Genomic DNA, 20328 nt, shown 5'->3' with positions numbered 1-20328 from the left:
TAAATTGCATCAGTTATTTATGTTTTATTTTTGAATAAATTAAATTTTTTATGAGTATATTAACTTTAGCTTTTATGAGTAGTATAGAGAAAAACTATAAAGATAACCATAAGACTCTTAAGAAGTGAGTGAAAAGGGAGTTTTTAGACATTCTTACACTGTTACTTAGTTTCAGGCAAAGGTAATATAAGGCTTGTAAAATATGAATGTGGTTGAGAAGATATTAATGTGGCATTTCATCATCACAATCAACATCGTCGTCGGCTCACTATTTAGCACGGGTTTCCTCTCAGAATGAGAATGGTTTGCCCATAGCCCATAGTCTACCATGCTGGCCCAGTGCGGACTGGCAGACGTATTTTTTATATATTATGTTCTTAAAAATAGTGTCTTTTCACTAAGATTCAATAAATTATACACCTAATTAGGTTGAAAACCATTTTATTTTTAACATACATTGTTCATAGAAAATATCACGATATTTGATTTTCACAACACCTCGTCTTGTGCTATCGCGGTGTATGTTTAACCGACTTCTAAAATGGCGGTTGTGTATTCTTAAAAGTATGATCGTGTCTTTATCCGTCCTTTTTCTCTACAATTAAATGAACGTCAAATAATAGTAGCTTTGTTATGTTGCATCCTTCCAGACAATAGTACGAAGTCTTCTCACACGACCAGTCGACGTATCGATAACTGATTAATGTCCTCCCTAGTGCTATAAATAGGTATAGTGTAATTTTTTCAAATAAGAACTCATTCAGAGTGAGTGGCGCTTCGTAAATACCTAAATCCGTCGTGAGTCAATGCTTAGAATAAAGATTAGAGTTAAACATTTCGTTTGACCATTAGATTACTAGTACATATTAATAATATTTTTTAATATCAAAAATCGCTACAATTTGTTACTTTTTAAAATATTTAAAAAGAAAGAATTACTAGTAAGCTTTACTTAGTAATTGCTTAGGCATAGCAGGCAGGCACCCTTTGGATAGTCGCCGTATTTTGTACTACTAATCTCAACCAATCTCAACCATACGTTTTATATATTTTTAATTTAATTTGTTTTCACAAAAAACGCAAAATAACTAATATATAGCCTGGAAACATGTGGTTGGTTGACAGTATTATTATTTCTCCTTTAAATTAAGATATTAAGCAGGCAGATTACCTGCGTTTTATTTTACGTTTACCTCATAAATAAAATTGAAACTCGAAGATTAAGATAAGGGATACCCATCAAAATGTTATTACTGGCTACCTCCTCGGAGTCACGACTCGCCAGTAACGCAGAGGTGATACGTTTTACGAGCTTCCAGTTTTACGACGCCAATGAGTATTAGCTGAGATTGAAAGACAGGCCCGACTGGGATTATATTCATGTCATACAGCTATATCTTCAAGACAACGACCTCAGTATAGGCACAGTTCACGGCAGTTGGGGAACTTGTAACAAGACAAGTTTTCTTTGATTTCACGTCACACATAGCCTAATATTTTGCATACCGTCGATTCAGGATCAAACCGAGAGTTTCCTCACTCTAGTTCACTATGCCAATGTCAAACAACTCAATTAATGGCTTTTTAACCCCCGACCCAAAAAGAGGGGTGTTATAAGTTTGACGTGTGTATCTGTGTATCTGTGTGTCTGTGTATCTGTGTGTCTGTGTATCTGTGTATCTGTGTATCTGTCTGTGGCATCGTAGCGCCTAAACGAATGAACCGATTTTAATTTAGTTTTTTTTGTTTGAAAGGTGGCTTGATCGAGAGTGTTCTTAGCTATAATCTAAAAAATTGGTTCAGTCGTTTAAGAGTTATCAGCTCTTTTCTAGTTTTGTTGTAGAAAAGAAGGTTAGATAACCGTTAGGTTCTTAATATTATGTCAATAGACAAATGTCAAGATGGGCGTTGCCTAAATACATAATTATTTATTTGAAAATGATGTTTTGGAAAACTGAAACTCAAATACTTTGGATCGTCGGGGGTGTTATAAATTTTTAATTTACACTTGTTATTTGAAACAATGTTACTTAGAGGTGTACTTAACTAATATTAGTTTGTGTAAGTTGAAGGATTTGCTTAGCTGTACAAAACTACAAAACCAAGTTTGTTTGCTCGTAACAGTTGCCATTTCTTCGTATTTTTTTGAGAAGTCTATTTGCGTACTTGTTCAAATATTTGGAAATCATTTCTCATCACTCAAAATAAGAAATGATTTACATACTCTTTACTTAGTATAATACGCGACAGGTTGATATGGCCATCGGGTTGGGGATGTCCCGCACAGCCCCCGTGCTAACCAGGTGCGGGCGAGCGCGGGCGCTGTGCGGACATCCTCCCGCCTCATACCCCGATTGCCATCTCGATCTTTTGCGTTGGTCACTCTAGCACAGCGGCTTAATAAGTCATCATTATCAATCTATCGCTGACCCACTACTGAGTACAGGTCTCTATGAGAAGGGTTAGGCCATAGTCCACAACGCTGGCCCAGTACGGATTGGCAGATTTCACCTTCGAAAACATTATGGAGGAATCTCAGGTATGCAGGTTTCCTCACGATGTTTTCCTACAACCGAAAAGCAAAAATGATACTTATTCAATTTCTAAAAATTCTATTATTGTAAAGCCGTCCAAGAACTTTTTTGTGTGTTTTGTTTATTTTGATAAGTTGTTTTGGCTGTTTTTTATTTTTAATTATAAATTTACCATGTAATTTGTGTGCAAATGCGCAATGTGTGTGTCATATTTTGTAAAAATCGCTAGCAAACCTTATTAAAAAAATAAATATATTAAGAGTTCCGGTAAAAGGCCGCGTTAAAACTAACTAATTAGAAGTATGGGTTTCCAGGTTAGCTGCTTCTCATTTATCTTAGACTGCGTAGTTGCTATCAGGTGAGATCGCATACAATTAGTGCTAACTTGTTATATCGAATAAAAAAAAAGAAAGAAAAAAGAGTAGGTTGGTCAAACAGCGGATAGTGCGTGCCCGATACAGAACTGGTAAAGCGTTTTTGTGTGCGTAACCCAGAGGTTTTTTTTAATTATCTACGCGGTATAGCGTGCACATAAACTAAAGCCACCTTATACATGTTAGCCCAATGCTTGGTGACCGAGCTTGGCAAACATGTACAGTCAAAGGCCGTAAGTCGTTAAGCACCTCAATGGTCATATTCGCGTGGCACAGTTATGCACATGCGTTAGGTGTGTGTTGCGTGTTTATAGAAAAAGGTCATAAGTGCGATAGGTTTTTGACAGTACGCACAGAACCAATTGCCGTATATTGGTAGCCTTTTCACCGACTGATCGTGATTTTCGTGGACATCGAGGATATTGGCGCGCGTATTCACATTTTATTTTAAATCTTACACCTACAAAAATTAAACATTTATCTTAGTCCGATGCGAACCCTATCGATTTGGCCACCAATTGCCGAATTTTATCGAGTCATTAAAAGTGGACACTTATTAAGGCTGCAAGGTATGCACACTCTGTACTATCTTCAGAGCATCTAATCTCTTTAGCAGCCACACATATTATATATCGTCTAAAGAAGAAGCTCTAGCTTCTCTATGACAGCTAAGTATATGAAATGCTCGGATGCTTCCGTTCGAATGGCCAAACCACCCACGATTGACTCGATAGAAACCTAAGCTGCTGAATGAAATCCGTACGCGATGTTAAAAGAAGCGATATCAGATAACAGTAAGTAATTAATAGGCTTGTAGCCTAAAACGTTTTATACTGCACGTCCATTTTTAGGTTTCCGTATCTCCAGAGAAAAAAAGGAACCCTTATAGGATCACTTCGACTGTCTGTCGTGTCTGTCAAGACCCGTCAAAGAAACAATACCTATAGTGTACTTCAGATTGATCTAGAAACATGGGCAGGTAGCAATTGTCATATAGCAAGAATAAAAACCCGAAAACCGTATATTTCTGATTACATCACAGAAAATTATGTGTTACTAGCTGATACCCGCGACTTCGTTCGCGTGGATGTAGGTTTTTTAAAATTCCCGTGGGAACTCTTTGATTTTCCGGGATAAAAAGTAGCTGATGTGCTAATCCAGGGTATAATCTATCTCCATTCTAAATTTCAGCCCAATCCGTCCAGTAGTTTTTGCGTGAAGGAGTAACAAACATACACACACACACACACACACACACACACATACATACAAACTTTCGCCTTTATAATATTAGTGTGATTAGTGTGATTTCTTGTACGGTGGTACCTACCCACGGAACCTTTCGTGTGCGAGTCCGACTCGCACTTGGCTGGTTTTTAGTAAAAACTACGCAGGTGAACGACCGGGCGCATGATTAGCGCAAATACTGGCCGCGATCGCCCATTCAACGCCTACTCCATTCAGATTTTGCCCCCGATTGGAGATTGTTGACTTGCGAAAGCAATTGATGCGCTGTAATTATCAGGAAGCTTTAAGCCGAGTTTAAATTACGAATTCAGTGGCATGAAATTAGTTTTATGACATTAATTTCATAAGCAATTACACGTGTAAACGTCTAATTTCGCGCGTATTGAAATTAGTTGCGTGACATTAATCTCAACATGCATGGAAACAATTTCGTATTATAAATTTCTCTATCGGCTAAGTTTACTTTAGCTTTAATTCTATTTTTTGCTGAGCGATACTATACCCTTGCATTTGAGGTTTAGAAGGTAACATTATCTTTATACAGATTTAGAATAATAATATAAATAATATAAATAATTTAAAAACTTTTGTAAAATCTCCATATCTAGCCCACTACAGCCCGATAAGGTAAAATGACAGCTACAGTAAATTGACTAAAATGCATTTTTGAAGCGAATATGCCATGAAATCAACTTATCACAACAATGAGATTGTAATAATGATTGATGCCGTTTTTACCTGTATCGCATGTCTAGATGCAAATAACATCACCCACCACAACAACACAACAAGTCAAGGTGTAAAACGTGCGGTGTAAACCATCGACCATCTCGATAACCTGCCGCCAGGTGTCTAGGTCCCTGTTGAAAGCTGCAGGTCAAACTGTTGCACACTTTACGAGCTACGGCGTTGTTCCATGCATTGTTCTATCACCTATCTAAATATATGAAGGGAAAAGTTGACTGACTGGCTGATCTATCAACGCACAGCTCAAACTACTTCAGGACGGATCGGGCTGAAATGCATGGAGATAGCTATTATGACGTAGAGATCCACTAAGAAAGGATTTTTGAAAATTAAACCCTTAAGGGGGTAAAATACGAGTTTGAAATTTGTGTAGTCCACGCGGACGAAGTAGCGGGCAAAAACTAATCCGATAAAAACGATTATTTTGAATAAATCTATAATTAGATACATTTACCTAATAGGTACAGTATTTGCCTATGTCAAAAATAAATTAAGTATTTCTTAGGAATGATTAGATAGAGGGTCTTCCAAAATACGTAAAATCCATGTAGGTAATTTATAGAGATTAACAAAGTACCTACTAGGTACTTTGTTAATCTCTATAAATTACAGCACATCAAAGCATTCTGACGTCACATACCCGTATCTCATAGAAGCTCGCATACTAAGCGCGTATTTTGACGTTTGATAAAAAGATACTGATTTGACTAGTTGTCAAACACCGGATTGTTGTAAATGCCAAAATGCCTATTTGTCTATTAACTTTTACAGATAGATAAGAGAATTAAGCACACAAACAAGTCGAGTAGGTAACTAGTATACGATACCATTAGTTTTATCTCAAAACGAATCTCCACCCATTTGCTCCGCGGCATTGACACGACGGCAATAATTTGTAATGACAAAGATCATTCGATCTCATTAGGCTTATCGGATGCGAAATCGCTGGCATTGAGATGTTCAGGTTCTATTTCCACCGCTCTTAACTAGGGCTGGCTCTATTCACCGAATCTTATGAATATGGGTACCTTCTAGACAAGCGCGCTCTTTCTTAGGCTGCATCATCACTTGCCAGCAGATCTAATTGCAGCCAATTGCAATCTCTGTTACGTTTTCACGGCTCATCCGTTTAACCCATTTTGATGAAACTTGGTACAGAATTAGCTTACATCGCGGTAATGGACATAGACCACTTTTTGTCTCGGAAAAATCAAGGAATCCCTACGAGATTCTCAATCGATTTGTATGAAATTCGGTATAAAGGTAGATTCCGTCCCGGAAATTGGCATAGGCAACTTTTTATCTCCAAAAGTAGAGTTTCTTGATAAACCTAAATCCACGAGGACGAAGTCGCGGGCATAATCTAGTATATAATAAATCAATGGATAACGTCGATAGCCCTACGCCATTAGCGAGAACCGTTAGTCCCGCATGTGCCAGGAACTGGTTCAAAGTCGGCCCGCTGTCCATACCCCACGCTGCAAGCCCACTACGGGCAATGTTTGCATTGCAAGAATGTAATTTATGCATATCGCATTGCGTTACGCTTATTCCCCTTAGTTGCTTATTTGCATACGAAATTGTTGTTACTTTATTATTGATCTATCGTTTTTAGGGTTCCGTATCTCCTGAGAAAAAAGGAATCCTTATAGGATCACTTCGTTATCTGTCTGTCTGTCAAGGAACTAGACAATGGTCTAAAGAATCTTTTAGGTAGGAGTATGTCTTGCCCAGGCCTTTCCTAAAATTTCGTAAATCGGCAATTTTTTTGACAGTGGCGCACTATTCAACTAGTGGAGTGGAGGTGATAGAGGTATAAAAGCTCTGCTTACCCTAGTTGATATAGCTCAATATGATTATAATCTGACATTTAATAGGTAGGCAAAAGTACCTGCTTGAGTAATGTACCTACTCTGCTATCAAACCCTGTGCACGCGTATCCAAAAATATTCAATTGAAACTCTACAAAACTTTTCATTTTGAATTTTCTTGTCCGCCATTTTTATTTTATTGGGGCTAACCCTGAAAGATTGCCAAATTGAAGTTACAATTTGTGTTTCTCTTGTTCCAGGCCTCAATGGACCTCCCCCCGGACAAGGCGAAACTCCTCCGCAACTATGATCTGGAGAAGAAGTGGGAAATCATCTGCGACCAGGACATGGTGCAAGCGAAGGACTCCCCCGCACACTACCTCAACAAACTGCGCACCTACCTCGACCCAAAGGCCTCTAGGAGTCATAGGGTAAGATAAAACTGCTCACCCAAACACCCTGACCTCAAATCAAGCCACTATAAAACTTTATCCAGTAACTAGCTGATAACCGCGACTTCGTTCGCGTGGATGTAGGTTATTAAAATTCCCGTGGGAACTCTTTGATTTTCCACACACATACAAACTTTCTCCTTTATAATATTAGTGTGATGTTTTGAGGAGATCATCTATGGACTGACGGTTTACTTTTGTAAACCGTCAGTCTATAGATGATCTCTTATAACTGCTATGTGCTCATAAGAAAGTGCTGAAAGTCACTCGAAGGGATTAAGTCAAAAGTGAATAGGCATCTCCTATGTAAGCGCACTCCATCTTAGGCTGCATCATCACTTGCCAGCAGGTTTTATAACAGACAAGCGCTAGTCTATAAATTTAAAAAAAAAGCAGATATCTAACGAACCGGCGAAGCGTAGTTTAACACAAACAAAGGGCAGAGCGATTTGCTCAGGATTACTGCGGTTACACTATTAGTTACTGTCCCGTGGAATTGCGCGCCAGAGCAGCAGAGCGGCTGATGTATTGCGTATTGTTTCGCAATCTAGGGTTACTGCGAATGCTAGGATACAATTGAGGGATAAGATTGCATGCAAAATTGTTGCACGATTTCGTAGTCCACACACTCCCAGTAAGAGATTTGGAAGATAATTTTATTGTACACGAGCTGATGCCCGCACTCAGTTCGCGTGGATATGGGTTTTTTAAAAATCCCGTGGGAACGGTTTGATTTTCCGGCGTAAAAAGTAGTTTATGTTTTAATCCAGGGTATAATCTATCTCTATTCCAAAGAAGACCGACCACATTTGGGCCCAATCCTTTATTTTATGATTAAACCAAAAACACAAACAATAATTTGGATTTACAGAAAAAATAATTTCGGAAATGTTGTTGTTTTTTGTTCAGATTATGGTTATATTGTATTAAGGTTATTAGATATGACGACTGTATTAGATATGTCGCTTAAAATAGGTAAAAGGAGATGTACTCATATTCTCGATATAATTCCGTTTTTTCGACATTCGCTTTGTGGGAAAAGTTTAATCCGGAAATAGAAACTTAATTTATTGGTTTAAAAATAGCAACTAATTTCTTGGTAATGATATGGCGTATCAGTTAATTGAGTCCAAAGAGAACTGCGTGAAGTTGATTAATTAAAATAAAATAAATCAATTTCTTGGTTTGAATTGGTTGTAGATTGTAGAGCTCTAGTAGTTTTAGCTAGCAAATATTTGCACTACCTGTACATTTTGATTAAATTTTTGAAGCAATCAGTTGTTTTCTGTATTATTATAATCTCCATTTTTATCTGTTTTTATTTATTGTTAGTAATTGACAGGTTTTTAATCTAGTGCTATCTATAGTATTCACAATAGAATTGACCACATTTGCCATTAAATTATGAGCAAAAGCGATCTAAGCCAGCAAATATTTTGTTTGGAATGGTCAATCCAATGCATAATACATATTATAGAGGTAAGCCTATGCCCTATACCTTGAGGAATAAGTTTCGCAATTGATAAGCTTTATATTCAGACCTAAATGAGGCTCTATCTTTAATTAAAATCGGTCTTTTGGAACAAATGAACACGCAAGATACAATTCTCGAATGTCACCCGGATAAAGCCGCAGACTAATCCTCACTAATACCATCTAATCAACTTGTATGAACACTTAATCACACTTAACGCTAAGTACACATTTGATCTGTATGATCTACGCGACTGTACCTACTTATCTATCTACTAAATATGTACAGTCGCGTCGGAAACAATGGGACGTCGCGTCGGAACGTAATTAACGTTCTCACGGAGAATCTTCAATAACATCGATCACACTCGACCGTGACTCATCGTAGAGACATTTCTACATCGAACTTCTACACTTACTCTTACAAGTACTATTTTCTTGGAAAAATGATTACATTTGTTTTGATTTGACGCTAGCCTCTTCATCGTCACCATCATCAAATCATCGGCGGAATTCACTCGCCACGTCTTAACTATATCCTTGCAAAAAATGACAACGATCCGCTACTCTGTTATGTGTGAGAAGGAGAAACCAACAAACCAACACACTTTCGCATTTATAATGTTATGGGTAGTGATAGCTAGTAAATAATTTGGCCTGTCCTTATCCTTAGGTAATCCACTCATTAATTGCACCATTCGCAAATCGTGGTGGGCGTCGTTCACGAGAGCATATGAAAGGCCCCATGGCTGTATAAGGACGTGGGCCAATCTTGTTATACCATATTAACGTCTAAACAAAACTATCCGCGGTGAATATGGCATAGTCGTGATCGTCACCGAATTGAATGGAAACTGGTCCGATGTGCTCTTTAGATTCGTGTACACTCGGTGATTTATCCGCACGATTTGCGTACACTGTTGCGAATAAGTAATTTAATAGGACTGCAATGTTGCTGTATGACAGCAGTTCTAACTGTTTATACGCTAACTGTCTTAGGTTGTATTCATTGTATATAGCGGCCGTGAATAGTTGCACAACGATTTCACCCTTTCTGTCATCGGTAATTAGACATTAATTGAACGAAGAAGACTAAATATTTTCTAACTATACAACTGCTGTACGTTTAGATATTAGCACAGCTAGACTTCAAAGGCGTTGAACAACTGGTAGTATTTCGTTAAACTGTGATATTAGTAAGAGGGTGAATGCCCAGTTATTTGCCGATATAAATTACTCAAGTTATTTGCGTAATATCAATTTTTAGGCCTCTTTGGCGGATCAATGATGCGCCAACCTATTCCCACTACATCATTTCTTTGCTCAAGTGTCTTGCCTCAGCTTGTATTGTTGTTGTTGGATAAAAATAACTGATCTTGAACCTGCGCAATGGCTGATTGATTGACCTGTTTGGAAGTATGAAGTGGCATGAGGCACGACGGAAGAGGTGCCTGTGCTATTGGTTTTTCTGTCAACATTTCGCTTCCCGCACTGTAGGAAAGTACATACTTAAAACGTGAATTTTGCCCTTTAACCTTTAATTTAAAATCCATTTCTACTTTTGCAGAAAAGAAAAATGGTTGGGGACTCCACATCAACACAAGTTCTTAGGGATTTGGAAATATCATTACGAACCAATCACATAGAGTGAGTATACAAACTATTTTCCTATATGATATTTTCAGTCGTTTACTATTATATCAAGAAGAAGTCCGTCTCTATAAAAAACGTTTATCAGGGCCTTAACAAAATGCTTAGTACATATTGGCTCAACTTGCTCGGCCAATGCATGATACGTGTACAGGACAACTTGGTGTACACTTTCCTCGTACAGCCTGCACCGGCCAGCTTACCAAGTTTACAAACTCAAAGGCTCTTGGCGTAATTCAAACGCAAAGTTAGCACTTTGGCCGGCACCCGCCGAACGCATGGATCCAATAATATGTACTAGAGCCAAAAAATAGATGTGCCAAGTCGGCTGCTTATTTGTTTCAAATCGAAAGCAACAAAAAATGCTGCATCGTAAATATTGGAAATCCGAATGCCACTAAGTGCTATAACATCAGTTTGCTCTGTTCCGTTAGATGGGTGAGGGAATTCCTAAACGAGCAGAACCAGGGGCTCGATGTGCTGATCGACTACCTGAGCTTCAGGCTGAGCATGATGAGGCACGAGCAGCGAATCGCGCTGGCCAGGAGTCACTCCTCCGACGCTGTCAACCAGGGTGAGCTTATTGAGCTTTAACCTTATCTTTGGGGTAATTTTAACAAGTCTTCATGCTACTTCTGATTCTTAGTTTCACTCTTGCCAGAGCAGTCATGGTTATGCTCGTAACTTTTTTCGAGCCAATTGCTGTTCGTCACACGAGGTTTCGCTGATTTTCTTTTTGACTGACAGCCTGATACTCTCATACAAACAATCACAGCATCGCATAAGATTACCACACCTCGCTTCCATCTTAGACTGCATTGTAACTTGCAACCCACCAAAGTGAGATGGTAGTCAAGGGCTTTTGAATTTACATGTACAATGAAACATATTTGTTTTTCAGTGAACACAACAACGTCGGACTGCAGCGCGCCAACGGAGCTGGGCGGAACCCTCAGCGCCACGTGGCGGCGGCGGGCCCGCTCCGCGGACTCGGCCGGGGAGGCGGTGGGCAGCCCGGCGGCCGCGCGGCGCCGCACGCGCCACGCCGCGCGCCTCAACATGGGCGCGTCCACCGATGACATCCACGTGTGCATCATGTGCATGCGCGCCATCATGAACAACAAGGTGAGACATGCACAACAACAGAGCTCAGCGGAACCCTCGGCGGCAAGGACCCGTTCCGCGTCGAAAGGCCACTAGCTGAAAAGAAGGGCGTGCCTAGAAAGTAGCTTTGGAGGCTCATTATGTTTGCCCGGGTTATTAATATATCCCATATTTTGTTGTTCTGCGCAGTTTACCATCTTTATATTGACAGATGGTACTCGGTTACGAAGAATTATAGAATACCAATTCTTTTCCTAATCATCAAGCATGTATTAATTCTTTGTCTTATGATGTGCTGGTTCCGACTGCAGCGTCAAATCAATTTTGTAGGCATAAAATGTGTGTAGGTTTAATTTTTGCAATAATTAAAAAATTTCGATTCTAATTTCCAGTATGGCTTCAATATGGTGATCCAGCACAGGGAGGCTATAAACAGCATAGCTCTGTCCCTGGTGCACCACTCCCTCCGCACTAAAGCCCTGGTGCTGGAACTGCTTGCAGCCATCTGCCTGGTGAAAGGCGGCCATCAGATCATACTGTCCGCCTTCGACAACTTCAAAGAAGTGGTCGGCGAGCCGAGGAGGTTTCACACGTTGATGGAGTACTTCATGAATTACGATACCTTTCATATAGAATTTATGGTAAGTCATATTTCAGAAGTGACTGCGTTGAGGACCCAAGTCCTTGTATTTTGCCTTATGTTTCATAACGACAATACTGTACCAACATTGTCTACTGTACCACCATAATTATTTTTATACACGCATCCCACTTCTGATGTAGAATGAAATATTGTTTCGCAGGTGGCGTGTATGCAGTTTGTCAACATAATAGTTCATTCGGTGGAAGATATGAACTTCAGGGTGCACCTCCAGTACGAGTTCACGGCGCTCAAGTTAGACGATTACCTGGAAAGGTTGAGGATGTGTGAGAGCGAAGATTTGCAGGTAATGATATGTCTTGCTGCGGCATTATATAGAACTCAGACAAATAGGCTTTTATAAGACCCGTTAGTATAGTAGTAGGTTTGTGTGGTAAAAACGAGACATAAGCGATAAGGTCACTTTTTGTATGTAAATTATTTACGTCCTTTTTATGCAATAGAGGTCTTTAAATAAATATTTGTTTGAGCAGGTCCAAATCTCAGCGTACCTGGACAACGTGTTCGACGTGGCCGCGCTGATGGAGGACAGTGAGACCAAGACCGCCGCGCTGGAGAAAGTCAATGACTTGGAGGACGAGTTGGGACACGTAAGTATTTAATGTGACTACAAAGTGGTATGGGGTTTTATAAAAAAACTCCCAGGTTAGCCCACTTCCATCTTAGACTGCATTATCACTTACCACCAGGTGAGATTGCAGTCAAGGGCTAACAACTTGTATCTGAGTAAAAAAAGACTGCACTCATCATCATCATGATCAACCTATCGCTGGCTCACTACCGAGCACGAGTCTCCTTTCAGAAGAAAGGGGTTTGGCCATTCTACCACACTGGCCAAGAACAGATTGGCAGACTTCACACACCTTTGAGAACATTATTGAGAACTCTCAGGCATGCAGGTTAAAACAAATGATATAAGTTGCATGAAATGCACGTAACTCTGAAAAGAAAAGTCGTCCCTGGGATCGTACCACCGACCCCTCGAAGAGGAGGCCGACGCCTTAACTTAATGATATACAAGAAACTAAAAGCTTAATTTGCTATTAATCCGCTAAACCAGACAAATCTGTATGTTGGAACATGCAGCATGTGATACGCAAACTGCTTAATATGCTGGATTATAGCAAATTAAGCTTTTGGTTCAAAATATATGGACTTCCGCAAAGTAACGCCTGTTTCTATACAACATTAACTTAATGTATTATTGAAGCAGGCGTTATTTTGCGGAAGTCCATGATTGACATCCAAATTGTCTTTGCAATTAGACATGTTGTAAGGTCTACATCTCCTGAGGATGCTCCGGTGTCAGGGCGAAACGCGCGTCGAGTGGTGTTGGAATTTGTGTGGTGCTGCGTACCATACAGACTTCGTTGGTTTGGCGGATTATAGCAAATTAAGTTTTTAAATCATCGTTGTATTAACTTAATGATTTGTTGTCAGGCCCACGAGCGTCTCGCGGCGTTGGAGCGGGAAGCGATAGCCAAGCAGGCGACGCTGGAGGCCGAACTGGCGCAAGTACGGCACGAACGCGACCAGCTCGCTGAGGCTAGGAGACAGGTCGTGGAAGAGGTAAACTACCAAATTATATATTGGTCTTAGGTAAAATTTGGATAAATTGAGTAATATGTGACAATATTGCGTTATTAATGACAAATATTGAGTTATTTGTGAGGAGTATTGCGTTATTGTGACAAATATTGAGTTATTTGTGACCAATATTGCATTGATTTGTGACAAATACTGAATTATTTGCAAATATTGCGTTATTATGAATTGTAACAAATATTGAGCTCATTCTGACAAATATTGATTTAGTTGTGACATGAATACTGAGTTAATAATTTTGTTTTCTACATAGGTATCCACTCTTAGACGAGCGCAGCAGGACTCCAGAAATCGCCAGTCGATGCTGGAGTCCAAAGTGCAAGAACTGGAATCTCTCACCAAATCCCTACCGCGCGGTGCTTCTAGTGAGTACTGAGTACTAACGAGCCTTTACTATTTGAGCTCTCAATCCCTCATAACGTAACATTCAGTCTTAATTTTATGAGATATGTAATAATTATTTATTGGCTTTAAACATAGGTTATAAATGAGTTGGCATGAATAGTTTGATCTGATTTATTTTTGATGTTTTTCTCAGTGGGTGCTATATCAACACACGCACTATGCAACGGCACAGTCAACGGGCACGTGTCACCGCCCACTCCGCTCAGCAACGGCGACGCGCACCCACACGCGCACACCCTCCCCGCCCCGCCGCCGCCGCCCCCCGCCTCCCTCACCGCGCCCCCGCCGCCCGCCGCGCCCCACCCACCCCCTCCGCCGCCGCCGCCCGTGCTCGCGCCACCGCCTCCCGCCCCACCCGCACCGCCCGCGCCGCCCGCGCCCGGCCTCATGCTGCCCCCGCACCACACCGACGCGATGACCATCAAGAGGAAGGTGGACACCAAGTACAAACTGCCCACGCTCAACTGGATCGCGCTCAAGCCGAACCAGGTCAGTTGATAGATTTTCCATAACCTTATTCAGAGTCAGGTTGCAGCAAATTGATGTGAGAGCACTGCAATAGCAAAACCGTGCTCAGCGTAGCCGGTGCCACCATCGTTGTTGGTATTTGTACAACCCCCACCCCGCTGCTCTCCCTATAATTCCCTGTCCCGTAGCTCATGACTCTCTACTTTGACGTGATAACTCTGATGATCCATCAACAGAAAGGTGGACACCAAGTACAAATTGCCTATGCTCAACTGGATTGCGCCCAAGCCGAATCAAGTAAGTTTTACAATCTGCCTGAGATCTATAAAGCGTACTTTGAGCAAAGAATACTTAATAGTATCTCCCAGGTAAAGAAGTTTAACTCCGCAAAGACGTTTAAATAAATAGCGACAGATATTGTAACGGAGAATAGCGGTTCGAATTAGAAACAAGGAGGCAAATCGCTTCGTACGTACCCTTGTAATTTTGACTACGTATGCTCCCCACGTATGCTACGTATGACCGCGATTCGTAATTTTATCTAAATTTTATTAGCTCCATTAACTCTTTTTGGTATTTTATTATTAGGTGCGCGGTACGATATTCAACGAGCTAGACGAAGAGCGACCTCGGAGACGTATCAATTTCGCAGAATTCGAGGAAAAGTTCCGCATCGGTGGTGCGGGGGGAGGGGTGGCCCATGTACCGGACGATACATTGGCTTCATTCCCCAGCAAGAGGTTCCGAAGGCCCGACACCGTGTCCTTACTCGAGCATGCACGGTTAAGGAATATTGGTGAGTCTTTTCTGGACCTCTTCTTAGTTTATTAGCTCTTGGTACATGGGAGAAAAATTCGTATTGAGCATCATGAAAGGGACGACCGTAATAAATTAACACATACAGCTATGGAATATTGGTAAGTTACTTCATTAGTTCTTGGTAAAAGCAAACAAATTCATAATTTGCCAACTGCCAATGTCTGGTCAAATAGCCCCAACATAAACTCGAAGATTCCTACCAGGTTGCGAAGTATTATTTCTGGACCTCTCATTAGTTCACTGGTTCCTGGTACAATGAAAATAAATTCCGTATCGCGGAGGCATCTGGGCCTGTACCTATAGTTTCGTTCCACAACAAAAGTTTCCTAAGGTCTGATATTGTGTTGTTTACTTAAACATGTGTATCTGAAGAACTTTCTTGAATCTCTTTTTAGTTTATTAGCACCTGGTGTAATGAATAGGTAAGTTCCATACCAGCAAATGGAGCATGAGTGATCAAAGCCCAAAACTGAATGCATATGATCACATGAATTCTGTTAGTTTATCAGCTCCTGGTAAAATTAAAGCCAAGATCCAAAGGCATAAAAAAAATCTGATCTCCTTATTTTATATTTCTCCTAATTTAATTTTGATTCTTGAACAGGCTTTTCCCCTGATATTGAAAAGACAGCAGTATATAGATTCACTTGAAAAATTTCTCAGATCAATTAAAAATTGGCACCCATAAGTAATAATCTATTTTTTTCACAGCAATTTCAAGAAGAAAACTCGACACGCCAGTAGAAAAGGTGATCACAGCCATCCACACACTAGATTTAAAACAGTTACCTCTCGAAAGCGTTGAAATTCTCCAACGCATGGTCCCAACAGAGGCCGAACAGAAGGCCTACAAAGAATACGTAGCAGAGAAGAAAAACGTCAACCAACTAACCGAAGAAGATAAATTCCTCATGCAATTGGCCAAAGTTGAGCGAATATCCGCCAAATTATCCATCATGAGTTACATGGGCAATTTCTACGATAACATACATTTGATTACCCCTCAAATCCACGCTATTATCTCCGGTTCTTCATCAGTGAAATCATCCCAGAAGTTGAGGAATGTTCTAGAAATCATTCTAGCGTTTGGGAACTACTTGAATAGCAGTAAAAGAGGGCCTGCTTATGGGTTTAAGCTGCAGTCTTTGGATACGTTGATGGATACAAAGTCGACGGATAAACGGGTGTCGTTGCTGCATTATATTGTGGCGACGATACGACAGAATTTCCCCGAACTGTTGAACTTCGATACAGAGCTGATGTACATTGACAAGGCCGCTCAAGGTAAGATATTCAATATCATATTGTTGAAAAATTAAGTTAGTTTTTATTAGTGTCAAAAATCTGATTCCAAAAACTACTATACAAGCCACATACATAATGATTTAGAAATACCTATTTAACGAGGTATCACTTAATCCATTTGAAAAACCAAATAACCACTGACCCTTATCGATTGACCTTAGGCGATCTTATTTTTTCTTGTTTTTTATGCTTCAAATTATCACCTCTAAAATAATCGTCCAGGCTGGCAATATTGGTGCCTGTTACTTACTGATATGGTCATGTATGCGAGCATGCTATTTCAACCGAATTTTATTTTTCAAAGGAGAAAGAAATCCCATAATCGTCAAGCTCCTTCAAATAATTTTATTTTCAACAATTCAGCGCTTTTTTTAACAAATTAAAAACTATCTAGTGCATTTTCGGGGTTGGTTTGGTGCGTTTTCTTGGAGAGCATTTGGCAATACTATTAAACAAACAGTATTTTACCTGCTGTAACATGATGTTGGGTTTACAACAGTGTCTCTGGAGAACGTGGTAGCGGACGTGTGTGAGCTGGAGCGCGGCATGGAAGCGGCGCGGCGCGAAGCGGAGGCGCGCGGCGCGGCGCACGTGCTGAGGGACTTTGTGGCCAACGCCGTCGACAAGCTGCGGCGGTTGCGCGCCGAGACCAAGCACGCTCAGGTGGGCATACATTATTATCATAGGTAGATATATTAGACAGATAGATAGAAGACTTTATTTCACACAAAACAAGAAACTATGACACTAGTTTACACCGCATCTGTTGCCGGGAAAATGTTTGCTGATGTTGACTACATATTATGGTATACTAAGTTCAAATATTATATAACTGGAAGTTTTTGATCAGCTCTAGTTTTTCGAGTTCGAGATATCTGCGTTTAAAATCTGAAATAAAAACACCTAATTTTTTAACAAATATTTTTCATAGTAACTTACTAGTTACTTTTTTTTGAAATTTTGACACTAGGCTACTATTATTATAAAGTGCATTTTTTCTGCGACGTAAAAATGAACTTATATATATATATATTTTTTCTTATATTTTTATTATATAACTATATAATAAAAATGAACAAATTGAATTTTTTCCAGGACTCATTCGCCGCGTGCGTGGAGTATTTCGGCGAGGCGCCACGCAGTTGTGACGCCAACGCTTTCTTCTCGCTACTTGTAAGGTTTACAAGAGCATTCAAGGTGTGTTTTGTTTTATTTACGAGGTATTTTAAGTATTTTAATGGCTTTGTTTTTAATATTTTTTTAGTTTTTAGGGTTCCGTACCTCAAAAGGAAAAAAGGGAACCCTCAGAGGATCACTTTATTATCCCTCTGTCTGTTTGTTCATCTGTCCGTCTGTCGTGTCTGTCAAGAAAATCTATAGGGTATTTCCCGTTGACCTAGAATCATGAAATTTGGCAGGTAAGCTGAAAACCGTGAATTTGTGGTTACATCACAAAAATATTAAAATGTGTTTCAATTTTCAAAGTAAGATACCAATTGGGTATCATACGAAAGGATTTTAACTGTACATTCTAAAACAGATTTTTAAGTATTTTTATGCATAATAGTTTTTGATTTATCGTACAAAATGTCGGAATAAATATCCGAGTACGGAACCCTCGTTGCACGAGTCTGACTCGCATTTGGCCAGTTTTTACTCAATAACATTCTAACACTGACACTGTCGGACGACGCACAGCTTAAATCTAGAAGCCATAAATACTTCTACAAGAAGTAAATGGGTTGACCCCCAATTGCGTAAGAAAAAGTATTCATACTTATCGTAATCGACAACAAAATTCTGCTCTTTGATTGGTTGATTCGCTGTTTATATTTTTAGTGGAAATCAACCTTACTGAGAGCTAGAGTGGAAAAATAATGATATATTGTATTGTGTACAGCAAGCTGACATGGAAAACGAACAGAGACGAAGACTGGAAGCGGCCGCGCACGCCGACCACCTCGACCCAAACAAAGCCAAACTCAGCCAGAAGAAACAACAGGTAACCTTCGCTGCTTTATTCGCGCCTATATTACTTTTCACTTCAAAATATATCTAAGGGCCTATTTCAATCGTCAAATAACTTTTATCTGAGGAATAAATTTGAGTGTCCGACAGTTTTTGCATAGGAAATCTGTCAATACGTCAAATTTATTCCTCGGATAAAAGTTATTTGACGGTTGAAAAATCGGCCCTCAATCGAGTTATTTGTGTAGCAAAAGGTAACGCCTGTAAGCCTTTTCCGCAATGAAAACTATAGTACGTGACTGATGGACATGGTAGTTAGGGTATGAGGCGGATTGCCATGTCGACCTGTCGCGAACTATATATGTAAGTAATTTAGTTGTACAGTGCGCTCAAAATGCTCTAATTCTATACTTTGGAATTTTTTATTTTTGTTCTGTCACACTAATTTTTGGCTGCCATACTGATATTTTTTGAAATTGCCGCGCTAAAGACAGATCTAAGCCGTGCTTGTGTATCTATTTATATTCCTTAGCCAATGACCTACGCAACCCGCCATGTTGCGACTTCAGATTGGACACTTGTTTTGCGCGCACTTTACACTGTGGCTAATTATATTGTACATAACTAAAATGACAGATCTAAATGTATTGCTATCCCTTTCATAATCCCCCCTGTAGAGAAGACTAGCACTAGATTTAGATCTGTAAATTTAGAGATTGTGTTCAACAGAATTAGTCACATTGCGAAAAATATAAAATAACTGCATACTGCTTTTAAAGTAATTATTTTTTATTTATCGGCTTTACAAAAGTTACCTATACCGAAGTCACGCAAGATCTTAAACTCCGGCTATACGCTCTGTCTTACGTGAAAGCTTACCTGCACAAGTCAGTTTGCGCAGTTAAGTGCGTGCGTGTGGCTGGCAAGATTGAACCCCGCGCAGTTCCACTAGCTGCTAAAGATTGGACTGCGCAGTTCATGGTCTTGCCAGTGCAGTTTTAACTGCGCAGGCAAGACGGAGCGTGTAGCCGGAGTGAAAGGCTGAGATCTATAGAGCGTGCTTTGACTTTGCTCAGACAAGACACAGTTAAAACGAGACAGATTTATGTCTCTCACATAAATCTGACTCGTTCTAACTCTGAGTAAAGTCAAAGAACACTCTATTTAATAAGTGTTGAATTAACGTTCTACAACCTTTTTTTTTTCAAATATTGTTTTTCTTTTATGCTAGGTTTGAATTCTGTAGGACTAAATAATAAAAGTAAACAGAATTTTACGCAATTGAAATTAATAATAAACACAATTTTGTTTATTTTGCGATTAACAATGGCTCTGCATAACGCTTCAGTGGTGAATGGAGTCATGCGTTTTGAGTAGATTTTAGATGCATTATTTTGCGATCAGAGTTTCGATTATATTTTTGGATCAAAGCTCGACACTAAGAGTTAGCACAAAAAACATGGACTTGGTGTGTCCAAATCGCATGACAGCGATATATCCTAGAATTTGTTATACAAAGGACTGCGGTTGAAATCTATAGAGTGCACTCTAACCTTGTTTAGACTTAAAATTCAGTTAAAACGAGATAGATTTATACCAGTGGTATAACGCTGTCTCGTTTTAACAGTGTCTTAAGTCTTAGCAAAGTCAAAGCGCTCTATAGATCTCAGCCTGCGTAAAGCAGCCGTTCACACTGCAGAGCAC

General features: G+C 39.8%; 1 protein-coding gene across 3 annotated transcripts in view; it reads left to right on the top strand.

The window, feature by feature from the left end:
- LOC123872400 (formin-like protein) overlaps nt 1-20328 on the top strand; it is a 77589-nt gene that overhangs the window by 47566 nt on the left and 9695 nt on the right. For all 3 annotated transcript variants that reach the window (XR_006797472.1, XM_045916649.1, XM_045916650.1), the window contains exons 2-16: nt 6975-7145; nt 10207-10286; nt 10724-10863; nt 11191-11414; nt 11786-12034; nt 12197-12340; nt 12528-12644; nt 13495-13623; nt 13913-14024; nt 14198-14553; nt 15121-15328; nt 16063-16635; nt 17156-17319; nt 17752-17853; nt 18557-18658. Coding sequence is in view for 2 of the 3 variants with exons in the window: in XM_045916649.1 (XP_045772605.1) it covers nt 6975-7145; nt 10207-10286; nt 10724-10863; nt 11191-11414; nt 11786-12034; nt 12197-12340; nt 12528-12644; nt 13495-13623; nt 13913-14024; nt 14198-14553; nt 15121-15328; nt 16063-16635; nt 17156-17319; nt 17752-17853; nt 18557-18658 (2871 nt within the window). In the remaining variant the exon portion in view is untranslated. The remainder of the gene's footprint in view (nt 1-6974; nt 7146-10206; nt 10287-10723; nt 10864-11190; nt 11415-11785; nt 12035-12196; nt 12341-12527; nt 12645-13494; nt 13624-13912; nt 14025-14197; nt 14554-15120; nt 15329-16062; nt 16636-17155; nt 17320-17751; nt 17854-18556; nt 18659-20328) is intronic.

The sequence above is a fragment of the Maniola jurtina genome, chromosome 15 (genome assembly GCF_905333055.1).
Source record: "Maniola jurtina chromosome 15, ilManJurt1.1, whole genome shotgun sequence".
In the NCBI taxonomy this organism is placed as follows: domain Eukaryota; kingdom Metazoa; phylum Arthropoda; class Insecta; order Lepidoptera; family Nymphalidae; genus Maniola; species Maniola jurtina.
Note: the sequence above shows the minus strand (reverse complement) of the source record. Positions and strands in the feature narration are given on the sequence as shown.